This window comes from Alexandromys fortis, unplaced genomic scaffold (assembly GCF_014885135.2).
Source record: "Alexandromys fortis isolate MF-2015 unplaced genomic scaffold, M_Fortis_MF-2015_v1.1 scaffold_3, whole genome shotgun sequence".
Lineage (NCBI taxonomy): Eukaryota > Metazoa > Chordata > Mammalia > Rodentia > Cricetidae > Alexandromys > Alexandromys fortis.
In genome coordinates this window covers 14,155,344-14,180,298 of record NW_026067909.1, presented here as the reverse complement: position 1 = coordinate 14,180,298, position 24,955 = coordinate 14,155,344, and the positions used below count along the sequence as shown (strand labels likewise).

The 24,955-nt window shown below is 55.1% G+C and overlaps 5 protein-coding genes across 22 annotated transcripts; 1 reads left to right on the top strand and 4 right to left on the bottom strand.

Annotated features, from left to right (window-relative positions):
• Positions 1-394: 394 nt before the first annotated feature.
• Ndufv1 (NADH:ubiquinone oxidoreductase core subunit V1) lies at positions 395-23,349 on the top strand. 4 transcript variants are annotated; one of them, XM_050136741.1, is made up of 10 exons: positions 395-572; positions 1,567-1,649; positions 1,723-1,893; positions 2,795-2,978; positions 3,250-3,439; positions 22,018-22,230; positions 22,389-22,555; positions 22,729-22,810; positions 22,941-23,086; positions 23,190-23,349. In XM_050136741.1, exons 1-10 carry the CDS (start codon positions 501-503, stop codon positions 23,274-23,276), a joined length of 1,395 nt encoding a protein of 464 aa, XP_049992698.1. In that variant the 5' UTR covers positions 395-500; the 3' UTR covers positions 23,277-23,349. The 4 variants fall into 4 exon arrangements, with proteins under 4 accessions (XP_049992698.1, XP_049992699.1, XP_049992700.1 ...); XM_050136742.1 differs by lacking the exon at positions 22,018-22,230 and adding an exon at positions 3,952-4,164 and having other exon boundaries at positions 396-572; XM_050136743.1 differs by lacking the exons at positions 22,018-22,230; positions 22,389-22,555 and adding exons at positions 3,952-4,164; positions 4,323-4,489 and having other exon boundaries at positions 396-572.
• Positions 5,104-10,552, bottom strand: LOC126498280 (double C2-like domain-containing protein gamma). 11 transcript variants are annotated; one of them, XM_050136745.1, is made up of 12 exons: positions 10,453-10,552; positions 9,406-9,453; positions 8,982-9,287; positions 8,613-8,833; positions 8,347-8,456; positions 8,134-8,266; positions 7,966-8,019; positions 6,491-6,648; positions 6,294-6,399; positions 6,103-6,199; positions 5,833-6,027; positions 5,105-5,240 (listed from the first exon to the last, which is right to left on the bottom strand). In XM_050136745.1, exons 3-11 carry the CDS (start codon positions 9,223-9,225, stop codon positions 5,897-5,899), a joined length of 1,254 nt encoding a protein of 417 aa, XP_049992702.1. In that variant the 5' UTR covers positions 9,226-9,287; positions 9,406-9,453; positions 10,453-10,552; the 3' UTR covers positions 5,105-5,240; positions 5,833-5,896. The 11 variants fall into 11 exon arrangements, with proteins under 11 accessions (XP_049992707.1, XP_049992709.1, XP_049992702.1 ...); XM_050136747.1 differs by lacking the exon at positions 10,453-10,552 and having other exon boundaries at positions 8,613-8,684; positions 8,754-8,833; positions 8,982-9,412; XM_050136749.1 differs by lacking the exon at positions 10,453-10,552 and having other exon boundaries at positions 6,318-6,399; positions 8,613-8,684; positions 8,754-8,833; positions 8,982-9,412.
• Nudt8 (nudix hydrolase 8) lies at positions 10,576-12,230 on the bottom strand. The gene is made up of 4 exons (XM_050136760.1): positions 11,839-12,230; positions 11,356-11,488; positions 10,970-11,047; positions 10,576-10,879 (listed from the first exon to the last, which is right to left on the bottom strand). Exons 1-4 carry the CDS (start codon positions 12,030-12,032, stop codon positions 10,652-10,654), a joined length of 633 nt encoding a protein of 210 aa, XP_049992717.1. The 5' UTR covers positions 12,033-12,230; the 3' UTR covers positions 10,576-10,651.
• Tbx10 (T-box transcription factor 10) lies at positions 12,405-16,530 on the bottom strand. Of its 3 annotated transcripts, none has more exons than XM_050136757.1 (7): positions 16,309-16,530; positions 16,136-16,237; positions 15,650-15,821; positions 14,841-15,104; positions 14,448-14,515; positions 14,161-14,255; positions 12,405-13,764 (listed from the first exon to the last, which is right to left on the bottom strand). In XM_050136757.1, the coding sequence occupies exons 1-7, from the start codon at positions 16,470-16,472 to the stop codon at positions 13,478-13,480; spliced, it is 1,152 nt and encodes a 383-aa protein (XP_049992714.1). In that variant the 5' UTR covers positions 16,473-16,530; the 3' UTR covers positions 12,405-13,477. The 3 variants fall into 3 exon arrangements, with proteins under 3 accessions (XP_049992714.1, XP_049992713.1, XP_049992715.1); XM_050136756.1 differs by having other exon boundaries at positions 12,629-13,767; positions 16,309-16,522; XM_050136758.1 differs by having other exon boundaries at positions 12,642-13,767; positions 14,949-15,104; positions 16,309-16,510.
• On the bottom strand, positions 23,170-24,955 carry LOC126498286 (double C2-like domain-containing protein gamma). 3 transcript variants are annotated; one of them, XM_050136761.1, is made up of 5 exons: positions 24,557-24,949; positions 24,360-24,465; positions 24,169-24,265; positions 23,899-24,093; positions 23,171-23,306 (listed from the first exon to the last, which is right to left on the bottom strand). In XM_050136761.1, the coding sequence occupies exons 1-4, from the start codon at positions 24,706-24,708 to the stop codon at positions 23,963-23,965; spliced, it is 486 nt and encodes a 161-aa protein (XP_049992718.1). In that variant the 5' UTR covers positions 24,709-24,949; the 3' UTR covers positions 23,171-23,306; positions 23,899-23,962. The 3 variants fall into 3 exon arrangements, with proteins under 3 accessions (XP_049992719.1, XP_049992720.1, XP_049992718.1); XM_050136762.1 differs by lacking the exon at positions 23,899-24,093 and having other exon boundaries at positions 23,170-23,306; positions 24,557-24,955; XM_050136763.1 differs by lacking the exon at positions 23,899-24,093 and having other exon boundaries at positions 23,170-23,306; positions 24,384-24,465; positions 24,557-24,948.

Genomic DNA, 24,955 nt, shown 5'->3' with positions numbered 1-24,955 from the left:
TCAATAAGCACTTCCCTGGGCAGACGGATGTCCAGAGGGAGCGCTTAGTCCAATAGCGTTCGACTGGGTAAGCATAATTAGACCAGATCAGGTCGGTCCGACTCCAGCACCACTGATTCTCTCCCCAGCGTCCATCCGTGCATACAGCTGGTGTCCACTAGGAAGTGGAATACTCGGGATCCAGCAGAGGGCGACACCGGAGCCTTGTTTACTTGGGAAAGGAAATTGGTCTCCAAGGAAGGAGGGGCTGGGGCAGCTGGACTACATCTCCCAGAAGGCCCAGCACGAGAGTAAATTTACGGCCCTCGTGTCTACGCCCTCTTGGTAGGTGGGGGCCAATGGCAGAGCATGAAGGCGCGGGGACGGCGCGTGAACGCGCCGCTGGTTGAGAGGCGTGTGACGCACTTCCTGTGCGCCCCCACCTGTGCGTTTCTCTCGCGCCTGTCCCGCGCCGGGAGCTGTGAAGGTGACAGCGGGAGGTGACCCGCCTGGGTCCCACGATGCTAGCGGCACGGCAGCTTCTCGGCGGGTCGCTTCCCGTGCGGGTATCTGTGCGTTTCAGCAGCGGCACGGTGAGGCCCTTCCTGGTTCAGGCCTGGGGTGTCCGCGCGGCGCGCTCCTTCTCTTCGGGCTGCAGCTCAGCCTGGATAAAAACGAACGGTCCCGACCCAGGGCTCTCCGGTCCAGCTTCCTTTATTTAGCAACCTCGTCCTAGCGTGAGGGTTTGCAGGGTTTGAGGCATCAAGGTCTGTTATTTCTTTCTCGCAGCCTTGCCGGGTATCGGGGTCATTCCCCATTTTCAAATGCAGAAAACAGCGTTGGAGAGGATGGATATCTCCTCATCCCCCGCCAGTGTTCTGCTTCCTGTAGTGGCCAGGAAGCACTTTTGTGGTTTTTGTTTGCGTTTATGAGATAGGGGCTCACTTTATAGTCCAAGCTGTATTTGAACTAGTAATGATGCTCCTATCAGCGTCCCGGGGTCCTCTTAGGACCACAGGCATCCACCACAACACCTGAGAAGTACTTTTAAGGAGGCGAGACTGGAAGTCTGGCCACTTTCTACTGTCATGACCCATTCCAGCCCATACAGCTCCACTTTATCCCAGGTAGGCCCCACATCCCTTTTGTGTCCTATCCCCAGTGAACACAGTTTGCTTCCCTAGCAGGGATGTCAGACCCCTCCAGACAAATACATGCTGGACTTGAAGCAGTGTTGATGCCATAGTTGAAGCATGACATGGACTCAGCAGGGGCCATCTGCTTTTAGCTTTATGACTGTCCCTAAGTTCCTTTTGCTCAGGGCCTCTGATTCCTCCTTTGTAAAATGGAGGAAAGGATTCCTACCTCAGGCTTGTTACCTGGGTGAGTTGAGGTGAGGTGTGGAATGTTTAGCCCGGTAACTTCTAAGCAGGAAGCACTGAAATGGGTAGCGTTACAGCTACCTGTCATCATTGGAAGAGTCTGAAGCCTCCTTCCCCTCTGTGGTCCAAGAAGCTGAAGCGTCTGCCCAACCCTTCATGGCCACAGAGCTCTGCTGGGCTGCCTCCTGACCTTCTGTCTCTCCAGACAGCACCCAAGAAAACCTCATTTGGCTCGCTGAAGGATGAAGACCGGATCTTCACCAATCTGTATGGTCGCCATGACTGGAGGTGAGACAGTGCCCTTGGACAGCTGGGTCCCTTCGAAGGGCCTCTCCCTTACATTCTTTCCTACTCTTTCCAGGTTGAAAGGGGCCCAGAGTCGGGGTGACTGGTACAAGACAAAAGAGATCCTGCTGAAAGGGCCTGACTGGATCTTGGGTGAGATCAAGACATCTGGCTTACGGGGCCGTGGTGGTGCCGGCTTTCCCACTGGCCTCAAGTGGAGCTTCATGAATAAGCCCTCAGATGGCAGGTTTGTGGGGAGTACCCTGAGATGTGGTTGTAGGACAGACTGGGGGCTTCTGGAGCACTGGACTCTGGGAGTGATTCTGGGGGACTTAGCAGACTATAAGCAGTTAGGCAGAACTTAAGAGATCTCTGGATTTCCTCAGAAGGGACGCAAGAGTCTACAATCCATACAAGATTTTGATTCAGGCAGGCCTTATTGGTAATTGTTGAGCTTTGCGGAATCTGGTCCTTTCAAATCTGAAGTTTCTTTTTTCATGCCTGAGTATGATATGTGGGAATTAGAAAGATAATGCTGGTTCAGCTTTTGACCTGCAGCTTCCATTGACACTTAGAGTGCAAATCATAGCAGTGAGCCATGGGCTATCCAGACAGGGTTTTCCTGTATAGCCCTGGCTATCCTGGCACCTGCCTTGTAGACCAGACTGCCTCTACCTCAAGAGTACTGGGATAGCCAGTCATTGGTGGTGCATGTCTTTGGTTCCTGTCCTAGAACTAGCTCTTGTAGACCAGGTTGGCCTCGAACTCACAGAGATCCACCTGCTCCTGCCTCCCGAGTGCTGGGATTAAAGGGGTGCGACACCACGGCCCGGCTTTTTTTTTTTTTTTTTTTTTTAAGTCAGCTGTTCTACCTCCTGTTGGTCTCTGGGCTGTGATGGAGTTTGGAGAAGAGTTGTTATGACCAGGAGCTGACTCGGAAGGAAAGGCACAGGGAGAGCATAGACTTTTCTTGTGGACATACCTGGCCAAAGATGGACTGGGCTGTCATTGGAGTGAGGCAAAGAACCTGGGCTGGGGCAGAGAGGATCAGCTTTTTTGAGGCTTCTCTGGGTATAGAAGGAATGGAGTTTGGTTGAGTGCTGGGTCCTGGTATGTCTGTAGCCTGACTGATGTTCAGGACCCCACAGGCCCAAGTACCTGGTGGTGAATGCTGATGAGGGGGAGCCAGGAACCTGTAAGGACCGAGAGATCATGCGCCATGACCCTCATAAGCTGGTAGAGGGCTGCCTGGTGGGAGGCCGAGCCATGGGCGCCCGCGCTGCCTACATCTACATCCGAGGGGAGTTCTACAACGAGGCCTCCAATCTGCAGGTGAGCACATGGGCATAGGCCGGCAGTGCATGCATCCCTCTCGTGCTTCCTTTCCTGGCACAGCCGTTCTTAGATGGTAGCACTAGTCTCTGGTCCAGCCTGGTCTGGGGTATCCATTTCTGCTTACATCAGCAACAGGACATGGCCCCAGACGTCTTCCTTTGTGTTCCAAAGGTTGATTTAGGAAGTCTTTAAGGGTTCCATGGCTTCTGGATTAGAGGCTGACTCTTGGAGTGTGGTGGGGCTGGGGAACTCACACTTTGTCCCACAGGTAGCTATCCGAGAGGCCTATGAAGCAGGTCTGATTGGCAAGAATGCCTGTGGCTCTGACTATGATTTTGATGTGTTTGTGGTGCGCGGGGCTGGGGCCTACATCTGTGGAGAGGAGACAGCACTCATTGAGTCCATTGAGGGCAAGCAGGGAAAGCCACGCCTGAAGCCACCCTTCCCAGCAGACGTGGGTAAGACCTTGTAAGATCCTGGATCTGACCAGGGGCCCCTTGGGTGGTTCTTACAATATTTCTCTGTGCCCTTTGGAGGGGAGGATGGATTGATAGAAGAAGGTATCAGTAACACAGGCTCCACCAGTGCCACCATCAGACACCCATGTCCCCTGCTAGCTGTGGACTGCGTCTCACAGTACCGGCTGTAGGAGGTAGGAGTGTGGTGGTGAGCAGATGAGCTCCCCTGGACTGGAGAGCAGTGTGGGCAAGAGTAGGAACTGCCACAAGACCAGGGCAGGAAACATCCCACTGCAAGAAACATGTTCCCAGCCAGGCAGTGGTGGCACACACAGAGGCAGGTGGGGATCTCTGAGTTCAAGGCCAACCTGGTCTACAGAGCAAGTTCCAGGACAGCTGAGGCTGCACAAAGAAACCCTGTCTTGGGAAAAAAAAAAAAAAAAAAAACCACACAAAATTGTTCCCTTTCCTGGGAAGCCACCAGTCACTGATCTCTTTTTATTTTCTTGAAGGGGTATTTGGATGCCCCACAACTGTGGCCAATGTGGAGACAGTGGCTGTGTCCCCCACCATCTGCCGTCGTGGGGGCACCTGGTTTGCTGGCTTTGGCCGAGAACGCAACTCAGGTACCAAACTGTTCAACATCTCTGGCCATGTCAACCACCCCTGCACTGTGGAGGAGGAGATGTCTGTGCCACTGAAGGAGCTGATTGAGAAGCATGCTGGTAAGCCTGAGGACCAGCCAGGAGGGGCAAGGTGCTAGGGGGTGGCACAGGGGGAAACTCAGGAGCGGGACTGGGTTCAGGGCTGACATTGGTCCTGTCTGAAGCCTAGGCGGGTGTGCCAGGCTTACCCATGGTAATTCTTTTGGGTATTGCCACAGGTGGTGTCACCGGCGGCTGGGACAACCTCCTTGCTGTGATTCCTGGTGGCTCATCCACTCCACTGATCCCCAAATCTGTGTGTGAGACAGTGCTTATGGACTTTGATGCACTGGTGCAGGCACAGACAGGCCTGGGCACAGCTGCCGTGATTGTCATGGATCGCTCGGTAATAGCCCCATGCCCCACAATCCTCCTGCCAGCCTGGGCATTACTCCCTACCCTACCAATCCTTACAGCCTGAGATCCCAGTACAGTGGGAGAGTGCGCCAGAACACTGGAACCCAAGTTAAGGGTTTTGTGAGAGGCTAAGGTGTCTGCGCTTTGCTTCTTGTCTCCTAGACAGACATTGTGAAAGCCATTGCTCGTCTCATTGAGTTCTACAAGCATGAGAGCTGTGGCCAGTGTACCCCCTGCCGTGAGGGTGAGCTTCCCAGAAAGGCTGGGGTTTGGTTGCTGGGCTGTTCTTAATCTGCCATGAGGCCTGCACCCCTTGAGTGTTGTCCCCCTCCCTAGTAGGAGAGCCTCAGGCCCCTCTTGCTGCTCTGTTGCAGGTGTTGACTGGATGAACAAAGTGATGGCCCGCTTTGTGAAGGGGGATGCCCGGCCAGCTGAGATTGACTCCCTCTGGGAGATCAGCAAGCAGATAGAGGGCCACACCATTTGTGCTCTGGGTGATGGGGCCGCTTGGCCAGTACAGGTACACACTGCCCTGCTATGCCACACTGTGGTGGGTGGCATTAGGAGTCCAGAGCTTTGGGAATTTCGAATTCTGGTTCATACAGTGCCTCTCTCTTTCCCAGGGTCTGATCCGACACTTCCGGCCAGAGCTTGAGGAGCGAATGCAACGGTTTGCTCTGCAGCACCCGGCCCGGCAGGCAGCCTCCTGAGCTGTACCCTGGCCTCCGAATTTCACATCCCTGCGGGAAGTTGGACAATAAACAAGTGCTGCCCGCTCTCAGATCACAGCTTGTCTGTGGCTGTGCTTTTCACCCTCCACCCCCACCCACTTGTGGCGCTTTGCTCCCTCACTGGGCAAGAGAAGCAGGATGGGACAGGGAGGTGAAGGCTGGGCTTGACACAGGGGATCCATCCCAGGCCTGAGGACATGCTGGCTGAGCATGCTGCCACTGAGCTGTGTGCCCAGTCATGAACCTGGCCCATTGCAGCCTCTAATAAGACAGTGCCCTATTGGGGGTCACATATTAGATATTTCCATTATGACTCATAACAGTAGCAAAGTTACAGTTAGAAGTTGGGGGTTACGAGAACATAAGGAACTATATTGAAGGGTTGCACCGTTAGGAAGGTTGAGAACCACTGCTCTAAATGCTAAGAGACAGGAGAGTATGGGCCTGGTCTGCCCTGTGAGGCAGGCAGAGAAGAGGCAGGTGTTCCTAGAGCAAGGCCAGACACCTGGCTAGCAGAAGCAGATGTTTATTTTGCGTTGTGTTTGGAGGTAGGGTGACTGAAAGGAGACAGGAATGGGCACAGCAGGTAGAGCCAACCTACAGCTCTTTCCAGCTGCAGCAACATCTTGGCCCTTGAACAGGCTGCAAGCAGGGGTCTGTGCTGGCTAGTCACCAAGTTGCGGGGGCACACTGTCCAGCAGGTGCCACAGTTCCAGCCGGCGGTCACTATGGCTCAGACACTCATGCCAGTGGCGAAGGCGTTCCCCACTGGCTCTGTTACTCAGCTGTACCCCACCTGCCAAGGGATGGGTCAGTAGCCAGCAGAGGCTCGTGAGACACGCCCCCCTCAGCACCCTGTGTTGCTGCTCACCAATGAAGTCATCAGCTGTGCCCAGGTCGTAGTCCCACACCGACACCAGCAGTGTCTTCTGGGCCAACTCCTCCCGATGACCTGCGTAAAAGAATTCCTGTAGGGAAAGGGACAGGAAAGAGGTGAGTTCTTTGCCACTTTAGAAACGGGCTCAAGCAGGGCCTGGTTTGCTAAACCATGAACACACTTACTGGGTTCTCCCAGCTGTGACCCACCTCATTGAACTCAGGGTTCAGGGTCTTTCTCCGAACACTGGTCTTGTATTTGGATCTCTTCCCAGAACCTGGATGCAGGAAACTAGAAGGAGAGATGGGCTTGTCAGGTGTGCCCCTGCAGAAACCAAAGGTTTTCTCTCATTCTCTATGCCCACCTGTCTGTTTCTACTCACAGGCGGACAAAGGGATCCGAGTAGCCATTGGCATCCATGGGGGCCAGGTGGGCACAGCGCAGCACGCCCACCAGCAGGCCACCACGCTGGGAGCTGTAGCATAGGGACAGGAGGATACGCCCACGTTCTTCCCCAGACACTTCTGCCTCCATCTCCTCCTGGAGATGAAAGCTAAGTCAGACCCTGTCCTGTCTGAAGCCTGCCACCTGTAGCGTCCAGGCCCCACTGTGAGAGCACAGATAGCTATAGAAAAACCAGGCCAGCCGGGTGATGGTGGCACACGCCTTTAATCCCAGCAGAGGCAGGTGGATCTCTGTGAGTTTGAGACCAGCCTGGTCTACAAGAGCTAGTTCCAGGACAGGCTCCAAAGCCACAGAGAAACCCTGTCTCGAAAAACCAAAAAAAAAAAAAAAAAAAAAAAAACCAGGCCATCAAGTTTGTTTCCTTAGACAGCCATTTCCCCCGTTCCCAGAAGAGACCTTACAGTGGCACTCAGAGATCTGTATCCTCCAAAGCCCAAGAAAGGCAGGGGCTTGCTGCTCACCTCTCTGTCAGTAGGAGAAGTGATGATTGTCACAGCCATGCATGTGACGTGTCAAAACCAGGAGCTTTCTAAGTGGCTTGTTCCCTTGCAATGGAAATAGCTCTGGGAGACTCTCACCAGAGAGAGACAGGTCTCTTACCTCTTAAGCCCACCTCCACAACCACTGCCTGGCTGACCATGTTATGAATGTCCTTTGCCACATTCTTTAGACATTGGAGCCCCCCAGCTAGGATGACGGCCTGGGTAATCAAGCCTTCTTTCCCATCTTTGAGGTAGAGTTGATGGCAGACATCTAAACTTTTATCATTGGCAGTGCTCGGTAGTGCAGGAGTGTATGGCCTCCGCTTCCATGTGCCAGGGCACAACTGCACATGGGCTCTGGGATCGGCAGACTGTTTGGGGGTTCTTAGTGATGTCCACTGTATGGGACTCAAAGGCTTGGGGTTAGCTAATCAGCCGCTGCAGAAGCTGGGCCTCCACTAGTGGGCAGGGCACCTACTCTTTTGACGGGAGCAGCTGGAAGGCCTGCCTCCAGCCTTGTAGATGCCCTTCCTACCAGGCTGTGGGGTTACCGTCACTACCTCCTGACAGGAACACCCAGAGGTATCCCCAGAGCGGACACTAGTGGCAGACGAGCTTGTTCCACCCTAGCCAGTCCTCCCACCTCTGGTCACAAATACCACCTTTCAGGCTCTGCCTCTAGATTGCTGGTTCTCTGCCTGCCTATCTTCTGAGAACTCTGCAGGTCCTTCCGAGGGTTCCTCATCTCCAGGCTACCCTAGCAAAAGAGTCATCATCACTCTGCCTAGCCAGTTCTGAAGGACTCAGAGAACTTATGAGAGAGATGGAATCAAATTCCTCCAAGCCTCTGATCCCAGCCTGGGCCGCCTGGGCCTGTCTGTCTCCTGCTCGGTCGAGTTCCCCTACCTACCTCTTCATATAGAGACATCCCACGGGCTGTGTCCAGACTCTTGGGCCTCTTGGTCTGAAAAAGCAAAACCCTTGGTCACTTCAGTAGATATTGTCCAGGTCCCTTACCCCATTTTCATTACATAGAATTTGGCTCTGTGGTCCCAACCTGAGCCCCAACTCCACTCACCAGCCTCCGCTTCTCCAGACAAATGTCAAAGCTCCTGGCTTGGTTTGGCACTAGCTTCCTCAGGGGCACTCGTAGCTCCCCTAAGGGGGGTGCGCGTCGTCGCCGCAGTCGTGAGTCTTCACACACACATAACCTAGTGGCCGACCAGGTCACTCCTGGTCATACGATCCCCACCCCCTGCCTCCCTACTGGTAGTCTGATCTGGGTCCTCACCTCAGGGTCTTGCGTCCAGCATCCTGGTAAGTAAAGCCATGATAGGTGAGTGTCTCCTCCCAGACAGGTCCCCTGGTGCCTCGAACAGTGCGTGTCCGAAGCTGGCTGGCCTGGAGCCAGGCAGGGAGGTCAGGCATCCTCCTGGCCTCCTGCCTTGACTCTTGAATCCTTGCAACTGAGACTTAGTTCTTAGAGTAGTGGTGAAGCAGGATCCATGGGTACCTAAGCTGGCCCTGCCATCTAAGGGGCCTAGATCTTACCCTTACCTTAATGGCCCCTGGCAGCAAGTTGGCTTTGACATAGGTGTCCACAGAGCCCGAGGCTAGGGGCTTGAGGCCCTGGAAACAGAAAATGAATGCAGAGGCCTGTGGCTTGTCCCATCCCAGAACCGCTGCCTTCATCCTCACCTTGGCACGATGGGCTGTGCAGTGCAGGGTGCTGTTGTCCGCATCAAAGAGAAGTGTGAACTCCAGGGTACCCAGGGCAGCTAAGGTGGCAAGTGGCAGGCATGGTCACCCTAATCCTGCACCCACCTATCCCACATGGCACAGTGCCACTTGCCTGGCCTCTGCCATGGTGCTAGAAACACCCGATCTGGTCCTAGGGAGCATCCCCTCATTGTTTCCCCTACTCACTGCTGTCGTCCGAGTCTCCTTCTGGCTCTGGGTTGGGTTGCAGCTGGGATGCAGAGTGGATGGCCGGGGCCAGCATAGTCTGTGAGCCTGGTGCACGCAGCACCGGCTCCAGGAAGGGGTAGAAGTGTGGGAAGTAGTCAGAAATGAGGCGGATGGGCTGTATGGGGCCGGGGCTCACGTCAATGGCCATGTGTTCCTGCATGCTCACCCGCTGCCGCCCACCAGCTGGCCCTGCACACGCCATGGTGGCTCAGACATAGAGACTCAAGAGAAAGCTCTCACCTACCAGAGACACTGGGCACACACCTAGCCACCAAGATGGAATAAAGAAACATCAGCAAGGTTACCCTAGGACAGACTGAAGGGAAGGGTTAGGAGCTCTACCTGGAGGTCAAGGCTGGAGTCAGCCCTTTGGGGGCCTTACCTCTGACAGCTGTGTCTCTGCTCTGCTGCTGCTGGCTCTGGTGTATGCCTAGGGCAACAGAACCCGAGACTAAAGTGACCCATCTGAGCAAGTGTGTGACTAAGCAGGAGAGGGGATCAGGTGCCCACACTGCCCAAGGGCCCTTCCCTAGCGCTGGCTGCCCAGCCGTCTCCTGCCATGCCCCTCCATTCACACTCTGTCAGATGGAGCTATTTTTGCCACCGTCATGTGGTCCTGCTGCTGGGTAAGAAGCCTGCAGGGCTAGAGGTGACAAAGGGGGTGTTGGGGGTAGGCGGGAGAGGAAACAGGTGAGAAGGGGGACAAAGGGTGTGGAAGTGTGCAGGAATGGGGAGGCTTCTGTGGAAGAAGTGGGTACTGTAGCTGGGAAGGCCCTGCATTCTGGTTCCCTTGAGGAAACCAACTGAAGATCACGCCACATTCCAGCCCTGTCCCCTGGCTGGGATACAGTCAAAGCAGTCATGCCCCTTTGTCTCCCTACCATGTCTGCCCCTTGACCTTACGGTGGCCCTCTGTGTGGACTGGCCTATCACTTCATCTCCACAATTTCTTCTCTTCCACCGCCCAGGCAGTACCTTCTACTTAGACCGGCCTCTGCCCTGGCAATTGGTCACTTCTTTGAGGTGTTCCTGGCAGGGGATCTCATTGACAGTAGCTCCAGCATCCCTTCCCCTTCTGCTACCCAACAATTTATTGGTTTCTGGGACAAAGTCTCAATATGTAACCCAAGTGCAAGGGGACCTTGACTTCTCCATCTGCCAGTTTCTGCCTCCACTGTGCAGGCATTACAAGGGTAAACCACATACTTTTCTTCTTCCATGTTTAAAAATGTATTCTGTGTATCTCTATCCATACACATATGTGAGCATGCATGTGGAGGTCAGAGGACAACTTGCAGGAGTTGGTTCTCTCCTTCCACCACGTGGGTCCCCAAGTCAGACAATGGTTGTGCCTTTACCCACCCAGCCATCTCACTAGCCCCATCTTGGTTTTTTTGAAACAGGGTTTTTTATTTGGTCTGGTTCTCACCAAGTAGCCTATCCGGGCTGGCCAGCAGCCCCAAGAGATCCACCTAACTGGTCCCCAGTGCTGGAATTCCAAGGCTGTGCCACCATGCCCTGCTTTTTCATGTTCCACACAGAGATGCTGAGGGAGAGTTGTCAAAGACTTTTAATCAGCTCTGGAGTAGCCTGGTCAAACGAAGGCAGAGGCACTTAAAGGCCAGGCCTCAATTCCTAGGCAGCTCAGGGACAACTAGGTAGGGCTGGTAGATGTCAGGGGCCAGCAACTTCAGGGTGAACTCAGTGATGATAGCTGTGAGGCCCCAGACACGGTATGGTCCATTCAAGAAGACAGGCATTGTGTAGCGGAAGTGGCCGCCCTGGCAGAAGTGGGTATACCCCTGGTTCTGTGTCTGCAGCAAGTGGGCCAGAGACAGCTCAAACACTTCATCCACCTGTGGGCAGGAGACAAGGAGAGGGTGGACAGAGGACTGCCTCTGAATCCCCCGGTAGGACATTCCAACTCCCCAGTACCCCCCATTCACCTCTTCAGGGTTGGGCCTGAGGCTCTGCAGATCCAATGGGCCCACGTTGGCAAGCACGGGGACTACAGTTGCCTTTGCCTGGGGTAGGAGGAGGGTGAGCAGTCAGGAGAAGCAAACCTCAGAGGCAGACCCGCTCTGCCATTCAGAGGCCTTGGGTAGTCATGGCCCAGACCTCCAGTCCTTTTCCTTGGCTTCTAGCAATGCTGCCTGATTACAAGTTCGAAGAGTTTTAACCTTCTGCCCTCACCGGTACTACCCTGAAATCACCCACTTGCCATTCAAGCCCAGAGCAACGCAGCCTACCCTGCATGCCTTCCTTGGACCCTGAGCAGGGCAGGCTCACCCATCACTTGGGGTACACAGCGTGACAGGATGAGGTGGCTCACCGGGTCATACACAGGCTGCAAGACACCCCACACGTGCTCCTTGGGCACTTCTAGACCCAGCTCCTCTTGAGTCTCCCGAAGGGCCGTATGTATTACATCTTGGTCGTCGGGGTCACACTTACCGCCTGGGAAACTGAATGAGTAAAGGGAGTCTTGGAACCACAGGCCTTCAGGGGGCAGTTTACCTCCCTATATCATTAGAGTTAGGGAGTGAGGGGAGGCACTGGAGATGCAGGTTAGGGCATGAGGTCGGCAGCAGGGCAAGACTATCCTGCTGCTCCGACACCCCAAGTCTGCCTGTTGTGTCCCAGTGATACAGACTATGACCCTGCAGTGTTCTCAATTCTGCTGAGGGCGAAGCCAAAGAAGGGGAACCCCGGACGGCCTCCCTCCAGTTCCCGGTAAGGAGCAGAGTCCAGTTTTTGAAGGGAAAAATCCAGCGGGCTGTACGGGCCGCAGGAGGTGCGCCGGCGGCCGGCGTACCTGACTTGCCCCTTGTGCCTCCCGCGCAGGCGGCTGGAGCGCAGCGTGTAGAGCAGCGCTGGGACACCGCGCACCAGGCACAGCGGCACGAGCACCGCGGCCGCCGCGGGCCGCGAGCGTAGCCGGGCAGTGGTCCCAGCTAGCAGCTGCCGGCAGCGCTGCTCGCCCTCGGCGGACAGGCAATCAGGCAGCATGTCTCAGATGACCGGGACGTGGAGGGCGCCGGCCCGCGCGGAGCCGGGAACCAAGCGGGACCCGGAAGGGGGCGTTGCTGGGGACTGAGGGGCGGAGACTCAGGGCCGGTCGGAAGCGTGTGTGCCTGCTGGGGCGGGGCCTCGGGTGGAGTCGGGAATCGGATCGGTCGGGGACGGCCGGTCCGGGACTGCCGGAGCAAGGCTTCAGAGGCCCGCGGACGGGGCCTGCTCCAGAGGGCTTCGGAGGCGGACGGGGCAGTGCCAGCTGGGGCGGGGCCTCGTAGGCCTTCGGGGGCGTGGCATACAGGGGCGAGAAGGCGGGATCAGCTGTTATTGGGCAGCAGAGGTGATTGGAGGTGATTGGGGTGGGGCATCTGAGGAGGGGCTTGCTAGAGGAGGGTAGAACCTGTTTTGTGTACCGGGACCAGAGCGCCACCTTAGGGAAAGACCTGGCCTAGAGCCCGTGGAGGCGTGTCCGGAAAAGTGGCCCCCCTGACTTGAGTTTCTTTCCGGGGGCGTGACTTCCCTATCAGTGCAGCTGGGTTGTTTTGGTCTTTGTGTTTCCGGAACGCTTGGGTGACCTGAATTGACTTCAGATTCGGGAGTTCAGATTCGGGAGATGTCTGGCTGGTGAAGATCTGCTGGGCTCCTTGTCTCACGCTCCTGCAGGTGTCGGTGCTTTCCAGAAGGTCTCACAGGAAGAGCTCCGGGTTAAGCAAAGTCGGAGTCCTCCGGTTCCCCGGGGCGCCCACCACAAAAGAATGAAGGATACGCGCCTCCCCCAGCCTTATCCCACCTGTGTCTGTAGAGCAGGAATCCAGCCACTATCCACCTGGACTTTACCCTCCGGCCTTGATTGGCTCTCACCCGTCCCTACCCTGGCCTGTGTGATCCCTACCAGTCATATTAAGCACCCCTCTATGGTCTCTAGCCTTCAGGACCAGCCTTGGGGCACAGCTTTTAAATGGAGTAACAGGTGACGGATGTACTTCGCTGTGTGACTGTGAGCAGAAGCCTCTCTGAGCCGGTTACGTCCTTATATGGGTGCACAAAGTAGGGGACACACCAGGTTAAGTGCAGCCTTGCTGGTGTCATCAGTGTTCCCATCACCCTGTGCTCCTGGGTCCAGCTTTTGGATACCTACAAAGGTGATAGGACCGTCTTGTCTGGGATTTCCTGTGGACAGAGTGCTCTGACTCCCGGTGTCAAGCAGTTTAATGTGGGGGAAGGACAATTGAAACAGGATTTTTTTTAGAGAAGTCGTCTTCGAGGCAGGGGGTCAGGATTCAGGGCTTCTGAGTAGGAGTCCTGATTCCAAGATTGGAGGCCCAGACTGACTTTGAGGCAGGAACCACTACCATCAGGGCTTCCTTAGAAGATGTCTTACAAGAGGAGGATGGGAGAGGTGGGGCACAGGGTAAAAGTGCTTCCAAAGCACTTGGCCATCACTGGGAGTGTTGGCTGGGTTCCAAGCACAAGGCAGAGGAGGACAGGAGCCCCAGCTTGGCTGGAAGGGTTGGGTCTTCCTGATTTCCATCAGGGCCGATGTTGGGGAAAGGGTATGGTGCCAGCTGAGCCCTTGGGATTCCAATGTGGCCAGGGGCTCCAGGGTACAGGTCCTGGTAAGGGAAAGGCCTGTAGGTGGCAGGGGCCAGCAGGACCTCTGGGGCAGGCAGCAGCTGATGGTGCGGCTCGGTAGGGGTCCTGGAGTCAGAAGTTGAAGCTTTACTGGCTTCTGAGGGAGGAAATGGTTTAAGTGGCTCACAAATTTCCCCTTGTAAGCCCAGTCCTAATACTGAGACCTGTCCTGTCTGCCTTGTCCCTAGTCGCCCATCTTGACCTGCTTCAGTATTTCTTCTTGTTCTCGTCTCTGCTTGGACTTTCTTCCTTAGCTTCTCCTCTATCCAAAAACCCTCTCCCAGTCCCAAGATGGGCTTCCATCTCCGATGCCCAGCTTGGGATCCACCTCCTCCAGGAAGCCAACAGGCATTCCTCCTGTGCTCTATACCTTGTCCCTGCCTTGGACCTTTCTGCCTAGGTGGGGGTGAGGGTGGGATATTGCTGATCACGGTGAAGCCCCTTCCTGGAGACCTGTGTGCTTGGCATCGTGTTTGGGCTGGGTCCTCACCTTTCTCTCGTTCTGCCGAACCCTTAAGGAGGCAGGGACCAAAGTTGTTACGACTCCGGGCTGTGATGCTGAGCAGTGGCCTTGGGGACACAGGCCTGAAGATAGGACAAGCAGGATGGGGTAGGAGGTCAAGGGGAGCCCCACCCCAGATATTATGGTCAGAGTCAGATAGGGATCCCATGGCAAACCAGAAGGCATAACAGTGAAACAGGTCAGGAGTGAAGGCCTTAGAAGCTGCCTGGGGTCAGGGCTGGGCTTAGAGCAAGAAGACATGTGTGAGACAGTACCATGAGTCCAGGTCGCTCTCTCTGAAGCCTTTGGCAAAGGGGTTGCTGGCAATTTTCAGCTGTGTGATCTACAGAGAGAAAGTTTAGATACCGGCTGGCCTCCAGCCATTTGGGCCCCGAAGAGCCCACACTTCGCAAAGGGGTTGCTGGCAATTTTCAGCTGTGTGATCTACAGAGAGAAAGTTTAGATACCGGCTGGCCTCCAGCCATTTGGGCCCCGAAGAGCCCACACTTCGCAAAGGGGTTGCTGGCAATTTTCAGCTGTGTGATCTACAGAGAGAAAGTTTAGATACCGGCTGGCCTCCAGCCATTTGGGCCCCGAAGAGCCCACACTTCGGTATTTTGTCCCTTGGGAACTCCCAGTCACCCACCCAGACCCCCTTGGCCCAGGACCTCCAGAGCCGCCATGCAGGCAGATGCCCAGTGGGCAGGAGGAATCTCCAGCCTCAGCCTCCACTCCTCAGAGGAGGGCTGGTCCGCGTGAGCTCTGGCGTGACCCACCCGGTGGTTCTGATAGGCTGTCACCGCAGTGAACTGGGTCTCTGTGAAGACAAAGGATTTGAAGTTTTCCTGGGCATAGCGGGCGCTGTCCTTGCGTGGGTCCACGAAGACCACGTGGAAGCGGGGCTGGTAACGGTGCATGGAGTTGAGAATGATCTGTAGGAGGGCGGGAGCAGAGCTAGTACACCGCCCTCCCTGGGCACACCTGTTCTTTGCCTTCAAACTACCTCTCCAACCTGCCATAGTGCTACCCAGCCCTGGTCATCTTTCAGCTGCATGCTGGCTGGCCTCCCTGCCTCCCCATCCTGTCCTGCCCCGTCTCCACACAGAAGCTGGGCAAGACACATGAACTCGCTCTAAATCCTCCAAAGCTCCCATCCACAGGGAGGAGAAGCCAGGGTTCTCACTCGGCACCTGGCCCCGTGTGACAGCCTACCCGCCACTTCCCCTAGCGTCTTTTCACTTCAGCCCCACTGGGAGTCTCCTGACTCACTCCATATTGTCTGGCCTCAGGACCCGTGCTCAGACTGTCTCCTAGGCTTCAAACAGCTTCCTTTCGCACCTTCCCTTCCTCCCTCTCTTCCTTCAGATACCCGTTCAAATACCACATCAGCCCTGCTAGCTCCAGGCTCCCCCCAATCCGAGTGCCGCCCTGCCACAGTCGTCCCTCCCCGAGATGGCTTTAGTGGCTTGCGCCTCACATGGCCATTGTCGTCCATCAGGTTGTTGGTCAGCTTGAGTTTGTCAAAGGACACGATCTGACGCATCCACTGGGCGCCCTTGGCTGGTGAGTCAGGGTGGAAGTGCACTCTGCCAGGTGTGGCAGGATCGGCCTTGCCCGCCACCAGCCAGGCAGAGCTGTGGAAGGCGTACCTGGGGGAGCGGATTGAGAGGTCAGGGGCTGTCCCTGTCCTGGTCGGTGCCAAGTCTGACCAAGACAATGGTGAAGAGGATGATCCTGACCCCGAATGCTCAGTCTGCCTGGTGAGTATCCTCCATGTTTTAATTAATTCTGTATGTGTGTGCATGCCTGTGCCTGCCTCAGGCTAGCCCACTCCCTCTGTGCTAGGCTAGCCCATTCCCTCTGTGCTAGGCTTCCTTCTGCCTAAAGGCTGTTGCTCCGGGCTAGGTTTCCCTGGCAGGAATTCAAAAGGGCTCCACATCACCCTGTCCCCCGGGGCCCAGACCTGTATCTTTTGTCATCCAGAGGGATGAAGTCCATGAGCAGAGCATAGTCAGCCAAGGTGTCCATGCCCAAGATCTTCACCTGGAAGGTGGGGAACATCCTCCTGCGGGAGGGAGGAGCTCAGCCTCGCTGTGGCCCCACCCCCTGCCCAGCCCCCACTGGCCATGCCCATACCGTCCAGCTTTGGTGACAATCATTTCCGTGCCCAGCTGGTTGAATTCTTCCCACAGGGGCTTCATCTCCAGCTGGACCATCACACTGGACACCCGTGGGTTCTTGGGGCCCTGCCCCGTGGCCTCCACCATGGCTTGGGCTTCCGAACCTGATGGGTATGACATCCCCAGCTGGGGCTCTGGGGGAGCAAGTACCCCGAGGCCAGCAGACAGGAAGACTGTGGAGAGAGGATGAATCTGTGAGTCCTGCCCTTGGCAGCTTACTGTCCATCCAGCCTCATCCTTCAGGGAGTGGCCACTGCCTCTTCCTCTGGGAGGTCTCCCTGCCTGCCAGGCTTCTGTTCCCAGTGCTGTCAGAAAGCATCACCCCGTAAGCATTCAGTTAGAGTGAACTTTGTTTGTTTGTCTCCCCCTCCCCAGACTTTAGCCCAGGCTGGCCTCAAACTCCGAAGATATCCGTGAACTTTGGAACCTCTTGCCTCCACTTCCCAGGGCCTGGAGTTACTAGCCTGTGTCACCATGACTCTCTGGATGGAACTGTTGAAGCATGGTAGTATTCGGTAGCCAAGGCTAGCCATAAGCTAGAGGTAATCCTCCTGCCTCAGCCTTTCAAGTCCCAGGATTACAGCCACTGTTTCTAATTTAAAGCCTTTCCCTCAGCAAGATCCTAGAGGGCAGAGACAAGAGCTACATGGCCCTGGACAGGTTGTCCCACCTCCAGATCCCCAGTTTCCCTGTCCTAGGGCAGACACACACATTGGTATGGGGAGCAGAGTGACAGTGGAGGCTCTTCATAGGTGACATACGCACAGACGGCGGGAAAGTGAGCAAGTGTGCCACAGGAGCACAAAGCTCCGTGAAGCCCCCACCCCCCAGTGCTGTTTACGGGAAGGGGGCTGAAGGCGGATCCAGTTCATCCAAATTACCTAACCTATCTTCCTTAGACTTTCCTATGCCCCGGCAAAACCTTTAAATTGTAGCTAGGGTATACCTAAGGCAAAATTTACCGAGTCAGCCATGTTTAATCATACAGCTCACGGCATTAGGACTAAAAACAATACACATGGGCGGTGAGGTGGCTCTGCGGGTGAAGGAGCTAACTCGCCTGAGCAGCTGAGTTCAGTTCCCAGGACTCACATGGTAAAGAGGAAACTGACTTGCTTCTCCTCTGACTTCCACTGGTGCTTACTGCTAGTTCACTGTCTGTTGACGTCATAGACAGCAGGACTGGAAGCAGCTTGGGGAGGAAGGGTTTATGTGGCTTAGAACTCTCAGTCCATCACTGAGGGAAGCCAGGGCAGGAACTCAAGCAGGAGCTTGGCGCTAGGAACTGAAGCCATGGAAGAATTGCTCACTGGCTTTCTCCTCGTGGCGTTACTTTCTTTTTTTGTTTGTTTGTTTATTGTTGTTTTGTTTCTCAAGACAGGGTTTCTCTGCCTAGCTGTCCAGGCAGGGGAACTCGCTCTGTAGACCAGGCTGACCTTGAGCTCAGAGACCCACCTGCCTCTCTGCTGGGACTGAAGGTGTGCGCCACCACCCTCTGGCTCAGCTTGCTTTACCTGAGGAGGCACTACCCCAGTGGGCTGCATCCTCCACATTAATCTTTACCCTATAGACATGCCCACAGGCCAGTTTGATGCAAGCAATTCCTCGGGTGAATTCCTTCTACCAAAATGACTCCAGTTTGTGTGAAGTTGACAACTAGCGGGCACACTTACAAAATAAATATTAACATAAAATACTGACACTAGACAGGGGACACAGCTCAGTTGGTAGATTGCTTTTCTAGTGTCCACAGAATGCTAGGTTTGATCCCCAGCGCCATGTTAAAAACACTGCCTGTAATGCTAGGACTTGAAGGTAGAGGCAGGAGGATCGGAAGTTCAAGGCTCTTCTCAGTTATGTAGTGAGTTTGAGGCCAGCCTGGCATATGAAACCCTGTCTTGAAACAAAACAAAGAAAAGAAAAGGGAAGAAAAAATAAAAATAACAAGCAAATAAAATAGGACTCCGATTCAAAAATCACAAAGAAAACAGTAGCACTGTTCTCAGTGAGATCGAGGTCCAGCCGTCAAGATGGCTGCTAGGACAAGAAAAGAAGGCAAAACTTAACCAGTGTGGGTGGAATTATGGAGAAACTGGAATCCTAAGGTGGGTGGGATTTTAAAATGGTGTAGCCTTTGAGGAAATCAAAGCCTTCTTACAAAACTAAACGTGGAATCACCAAAGGAACCTACATAAAGATGTCGCCACACCCGCCTGGGGACGGCACTGCTTACAAGAGCCAAAAGGCAGAAGCAATCGAGTGTCCACTGACAGATGAGCAGATAAACAAAATGTAGCTCACGATTACAATAATAATTATAGTAATTAGCCCTCAAAGGAAAGGACTTTCTGAGACTGTGTGTGAACATTCTCTCAGTGAGATAAACCAGAAGCACTGGGTCAAACCGTATAAATTCTGTTCACAGAAGGTAAAAAGTTACAGAAACACAGAGAGTTCAGTGGGGTTGCCAGGGCCCAGGAGAAGGAATGTTCCGTGGGGATGAGAGTTTCAGCTTTCTAAGACGCTGAAAGCAGACTGATGAGGGGCACACAGCCAAGGGTATCCTAATGCCCGACGCTGTAAGCTTAACCATGGTTAACACAGTAAGTTTTAATTTTTTTTTTTCAAGACAGGGTTTCTCTGTGGTTTTGGAGCCTGTCCTGGAACTAACTCTTGTAGACCAGGCTGGTCTCGAACTCATAGAGATCCACCTGCCTCTGCTTCCCAAGTGCTGGGATTAAAGGTGTGCGCCACCACCGCCTGGCTAACATGGTAAGTTTTACATGATATACCCTTGCTGCAGTTTAAAGGTTTTGTTGGGGATATAGCTCGGCAGTTGAGCCCTTGCCTGGCATGTACTTGTTTTCAATGCCCAGCACTGGGTTTTAAAGAAGGTTATTTTGAGCCAGATGTGGTAGTGTACACCTGTACACCCAGCGCCTGGAAGCTGAAGTTACCCTAAGCTACATATTGAATTTAAGGTCAGCCTCAGCTACATGATACCCCTGCTCAATGCGGAAACAGAAATCGGTGAAGAACAACATTCCAGTAAGGGACTGAGGACAGGAGGGTCCACAGAATCCTTGGTGGCCAGGTCTCCATTCCCAGCAGCACCACCAGGTCAGCCTGAGAAAGGGGCTGCTGGACGGAGAGAGATGAAGAGAAGGGGAGGGCTGGTGAGCTGGCTCAGCAGGTAAAATGGTTGCCATGAAAGCCAGACAACCTGAGCTTCATTTCTAGAACCTACCAGGCTGGAAAGAGAACCACAAAAGTTGTCCTTGAACTCGCACAAGTCCCAAGGCTGCCCCACCCTACCGTGCAGGAAATCGCACGCAGGGACAATTATAAACAATGAGAAAGACAGGTGGCTGGAGGTGTCTAACACACCAGGTGGGCAGTGCCACTGTTTACAGAGCATGTCTGGATGGGGCTTTGCAGCAACCCTGACTGTCCCTGGCCCATGAAGGGGTCATAAGATCCTGGGACCGCAGCAGGGAATGGAGGCTTTGGGGGGAAGATCGGCAGGATCTGCGGTTGTAGCTTAGGGAGCCTCCCATCCAGTTGTCCAAGCCCCTGAACCCCATCCACTTATGTGGCCACCTCTACTGCCTGAAGTATACCTACCTGCCATGCAGACAGCAGGATCTCAGCTCAGGCGGGGCTGCAGCCTCGCCCAGGAGGAGTAGCCAGCAACGCTGGGTTGTCCTATATGCTCAGCAACAGAACTCACTCTGGAGCGTGCACCAGTCCTCAGTTCTCAGCACTGTCCTTCCCTCCTCAGTTGTCCTCTGTCCACGTCCCTGGCCAAGACTTTTCCTCCTGAGATGGCACTTGGTCAGGATGTTCATAAAGTCTGGCTCTAGGATGTCCAGGGTGGGGGGGGTCTCCAAACCACCTCTGACTGTAGTGTCTGGAGCTGGGCTACTGGCTGGGTTTAGCTTCAGGGGCAGGCACATGTGGAAGGGGGCAGGTGGGGAGGCTGTGACGTTGCAAAGCTCCCCCTCTCCTCTCCTGGTCCTCTCTCCCTTCTCCAGCTGAGAGCCCCCCAGCTATTCCTGATCAATGGGCCCCAGTGCGGGTGGGGGTGGAGTGCCATCTTGAGGACAGCCTGGTGTCCACAGGGGCCAGGATCCGGCTAGACGGAAGAGCTGAAAGGGGAGGCAGCAGGAGAGGTGGCAGATGAGGGCTAAGTGCGAGGTGATGCCCTCCCTCACAGCCGAAGACCCCAGCCTGCTAGTATTGAATGGGACCAGGGACGAGCAGACACAAGAGAGGCAGGAAGAGCTCCAGACTGGGTAGTCAGATACTCAGATCTTCCTGCCAGTCTCGACTGCCTCGGTTTCCCTGACTTCAGTGAATAATCAGCTCTGCCTGGGATGTTCTGGCCTTAGCATAGCAGGGGTCACGCCCTCACCTGATCATCATCTGTCATCTCTGTTTGGGTATACTGAGGCAGGCTGTGCATCCACTCTACCCACTGGTCCCTCTCCAGCCTTGCCAGGCACCTCCTCCATGCTTCCCCTTCTGTCCTGAGGGAAACCTAGTCACCACCCAGGGATGGGGCTTGGAAGCCCGCACTTCCTTAGCTGAGGGCACCCTTTGACTAGTGGCCTGTGCTAAATGACCCACAGAAATTCACCTGGCCAGATCCCCTCAGCCCACCCTGGGAAGGAATAGCCAAGCCTCTTTAGAGTCTGGTGTTGCTGGGGACAAACAGGCAGGACCCAAACCCATGGCTGGAGGAGTGCTTTTCTCCGAGTGTGGTGCACTCAGATTAGCTAGCCCTGCCTCCTGCTGCCACTCAATGTCCCTCAGCCTCAGGTTCCAGCCTGAAGCTGGATGGGCACCTCCCCCCCATATACACACATGGAGAGGGGTGCAGTGAGGATCCCACCCTGCCCATACACACGTGGAGGGGTTGCGGTGAGGATCCCACCCTGCCCATACACACGTGGAGGGGTTGCGGTGAAGGTCCCACCCTGCCCATACACACGTGGAGAGGGGTGTGGTGAGGATCCCACCCTGCCCATACACATGTGGAAGGGTTGCGGTAAGAGTCCCACCCCCCATACACGCGTGGGGAGGGATGTGGTGAGGGTCCCACCCTGCCCATACACACGTGGAGAGGGGTGCGGTGAGGATCCCCCCCATACACATGTGGAGAGGGGTGTGGGAGGGTCCCACCCTGCACGGAGGGTCCCACCCTGCACTGATTCATACTCCACTGTGTGAGGACATTGACATTGGTTCTGGAGCTTTTACCCAGGCAAGAAAGCAAGAAAGGGGTGCTGTCTTCAAGTCAAAGGGCACCAGAATCTCCTAGGGGCCTTCAGTGAAGTGCGCCCCAGCCCTCCTGCCTCAGGATTCACTGTGGTGGGTGGGAAGTAAGAGACAAAGGAGAGGTTTAAGAGTTCTGTCCTAGCCGGGCGGTGGTGGCACACGCCTTTAATCCCAGCACTGGGGGGGGGGGGGGGGGGGGGGGGGGGGGGGGCTCGGGGGGGGCGGGACCAGCCGGGTCAAAAAAACCTGGTCCCAGAACAGGCCCAAAAACCAAAAAGAAACCCGGTCTAAAAAAACAAAAAAAAAAAAAAAAAAAAAAACCACACAAAATTGTTCCCTTTCCTGGGAAGCCACCAGTCACTGATCTCTTTTTATTTTCTTGAAGGGGTATTTGGATGCCCCACAACTGTGGCCAATGTGGAGACAGTGGCTGTGTCCCCCACCATCTGCCGTCGTGGGGGCACCTGGTTTGCTGGCTTTGGCCGAGAACGCAACTCAGGTACCAAACTGTTCAACATCTCTGGCCATGTCAACCACCCCTGCACTGTGGAGGAGGAGATGTCTGTGCCACTGAAGGAGCTGATTGAGAAGCATGCTGGTAAGCCTGAGGACCAGCCAGGAGGGGCAAGGTGCTAGGGGGTGGCACAGGGGGAAACTCAGGAGCGGGACTGGGTTCAGGGCTGACATTGGTCCTGTCTGAAGCCTAGGCGGGTGTGCCAGGCTTACCCATGGTAATTCTTTTGGGTATTGCCACAGGTGGTGTCACCGGCGGCTGGGACAACCTCCTTGCTGTGATTCCTGGTGGCTCATCCACTCCACTGATCCCCAAATCTGTGTGTGAGACAGTGCTTATGGACTTTGATGCACTGGTGCAGGCACAGACAGGCCTGGGCACAGCTGCCGTGATTGTCATGGATCGCTCGGTAATAGCCCCATGCCCCACAATCCTCCTGCCAGCCTGGGCATTACTCCCTACCCTACCAATCCTTACAGCCTGAGATCCCAGTACAGTGGGAGAGTGCGCCAGAACACTGGAACCCAAGTTAAGGGTTTTGTGAGAGGCTAAGGTGTCTGCGCTTTGCTTCTTGTCTCCTAGACAGACATTGTGAAAGCCATTGCTCGTCTCATTGAGTTCTACAAGCATGAGAGCTGTGGCCAGTGTACCCCCTGCCGTGAGGGTGAGCTTCCCAGAAAGGCTGGGGTTTGGTTGCTGGGCTGTTCTTAATCTGCCATGAGGCCTGCACCCCTTGAGTGTTGTCCCCCTCCCTAGTAGGAGAGCCTCAGGCCCCTCTTGCTGCTCTGTTGCAGGTGTTGACTGGATGAACAAAGTGATGGCCCGCTTTGTGAAGGGGGATGCCCGGCCAGCTGAGATTGACTCCCTCTGGGAGATCAGCAAGCAGATAGAGGGCCACACCATTTGTGCTCTGGGTGATGGGGCCGCTTGGCCAGTACAGGTACACACTGCCCTGCTATGCCACACTGTGGTGGGTGGCATTAGGAGTCCAGAGCTTTGGGAATTTCGAATTCTGGTTCATACAGTGCCTCTCTCTTTCCCAGGGTCTGATCCGACACTTCCGGCCAGAGCTTGAGGAGCGAATGCAACGGTTTGCTCTGCAGCACCCGGCCCGGCAGGCAGCCTCCTGAGCTGTACCCTGGCCTCCGAATTTCACATCCCTGCGGGAAGTTGGACAATAAACAAGTGCTGCCCGCTCTCAGATCACAGCTTGTCTGTGGCTGTGCTTTTCACCCTCCACCCCCACCCACTTGTGGCGCTTTGCTCCCTCACTGGGCAAGAGAAGCAGGATGGGACAGGGAGGTGAAGGCTGGGCTTGACACAGGGGATCCATCCCAGGCCTGAGGACATGCTGGCTGAGCATGCTGCCACTGAGCTGTGTGCCCAGTCATGAACCTGGCCCATTGCAGCCTCTAATAAGACAGTGCCCTATTGGGGGTCACATATTAGATATTTCCATTATGACTCATAACAGTAGCAAAGTTACAGTTAGAAGTTGGGGGTTACGAGAACATAAGGAACTATATTGAAGGGTTGCACCGTTAGGAAGGTTGAGAACCACTGCTCTAAATGCTAAGAGACAGGAGAGTATGGGCCTGGTCTGCCCTGTGAGGCAGGCAGAGAAGAGGCAGGTGTTCCTAGAGCAAGGCCAGACACCTGGCTAGCAGAAGCAGATGTTTATTTTGCGTTGTGTTTGGAGGTAGGGTGACTGAAAGGAGACAGGAATGGGCACAGCAGGTAGAGCCAACCTACAGCTCTTTCCAGCTGCAGCAACATCTTGGCCCTTGAACAGGCTGCAAGCAGGGGTCTGTGCTGGCTAGTCACCAAGTTGCGGGGGCACACTGTCCAGCAGGTGCCACAGTTCCAGCCGGCGGTCACTATGGCTCAGACACTCATGCCAGTGGCGAAGGCGTTCCCCACTGGCTCTGTTACTCAGCTGTACCCCACCTGCCAAGGGATGGGTCAGTAGCCAGCAGAGGCTCGTGAGACACGCCCCCCTCAGCACCCTGTGTTGCTGCTCACCAATGAAGTCATCAGCTGTGCCCAGGTCGTAGTCCCACACCGACACCAGCAGTGTCTTCTGGGCCAACTCCTCCCGATGACCTGCGTAAAAGAATTCCTGTAGGGAAAGGGACAGGAAAGAGGTGAGTTCTTTGCCACTTTAGAAACGGGCTCAAGCAGGGCCTGGTTTGCTAAACCATGAACACACTTACTGGGTTCTCCCAGCTGTGACCCACCTCATTGAACTCAGGGTTCAGGGTCTTTCTCCGAACACTGGTCTTGTATTTGGATCTCTTCCCAGAACCTGGATGCAGGAAACTAGAAGGAGAGATGGGCTTGTCAGGTGTGCCCCTGCAGAAACCAAAGGTTTTCTCTCATTCTCTATGCCCACCTGTCTGTTTCTACTCACAGGCGGACAAAGGGATCCGAGTAGCCATTGGCATCCATGGGGGCCAGGTGGGCACAGCGCAGCACGCCCACCAGCAGGCCACCACGCTGGGAGCTGTAGCATAGGGACAGGAGGATACGCCCACGTTCTTCCCCAGACACTTCTGCCTCCATCTCCTCCTGGAGATGAAAGCTAAGTCAGACCCTGTCCTGTCTGAAGCCTGCCACCTGTAGCGTCCAGGCCCCACTGTGAGAGCACAGATAGCTATAGAAAAACCAGGCCAGCCGGGTGATGGTGGCACACGCCTTTAATCCCAGCAGAGGCAGGTGGATCTCTGTGAGTTTGAGACCAGCCTGGTCTACAAGAGCTAGTTCCAGGACAGGCTCCAAAGCCACAGAGAAACCCTGTCTCGAAAAACCA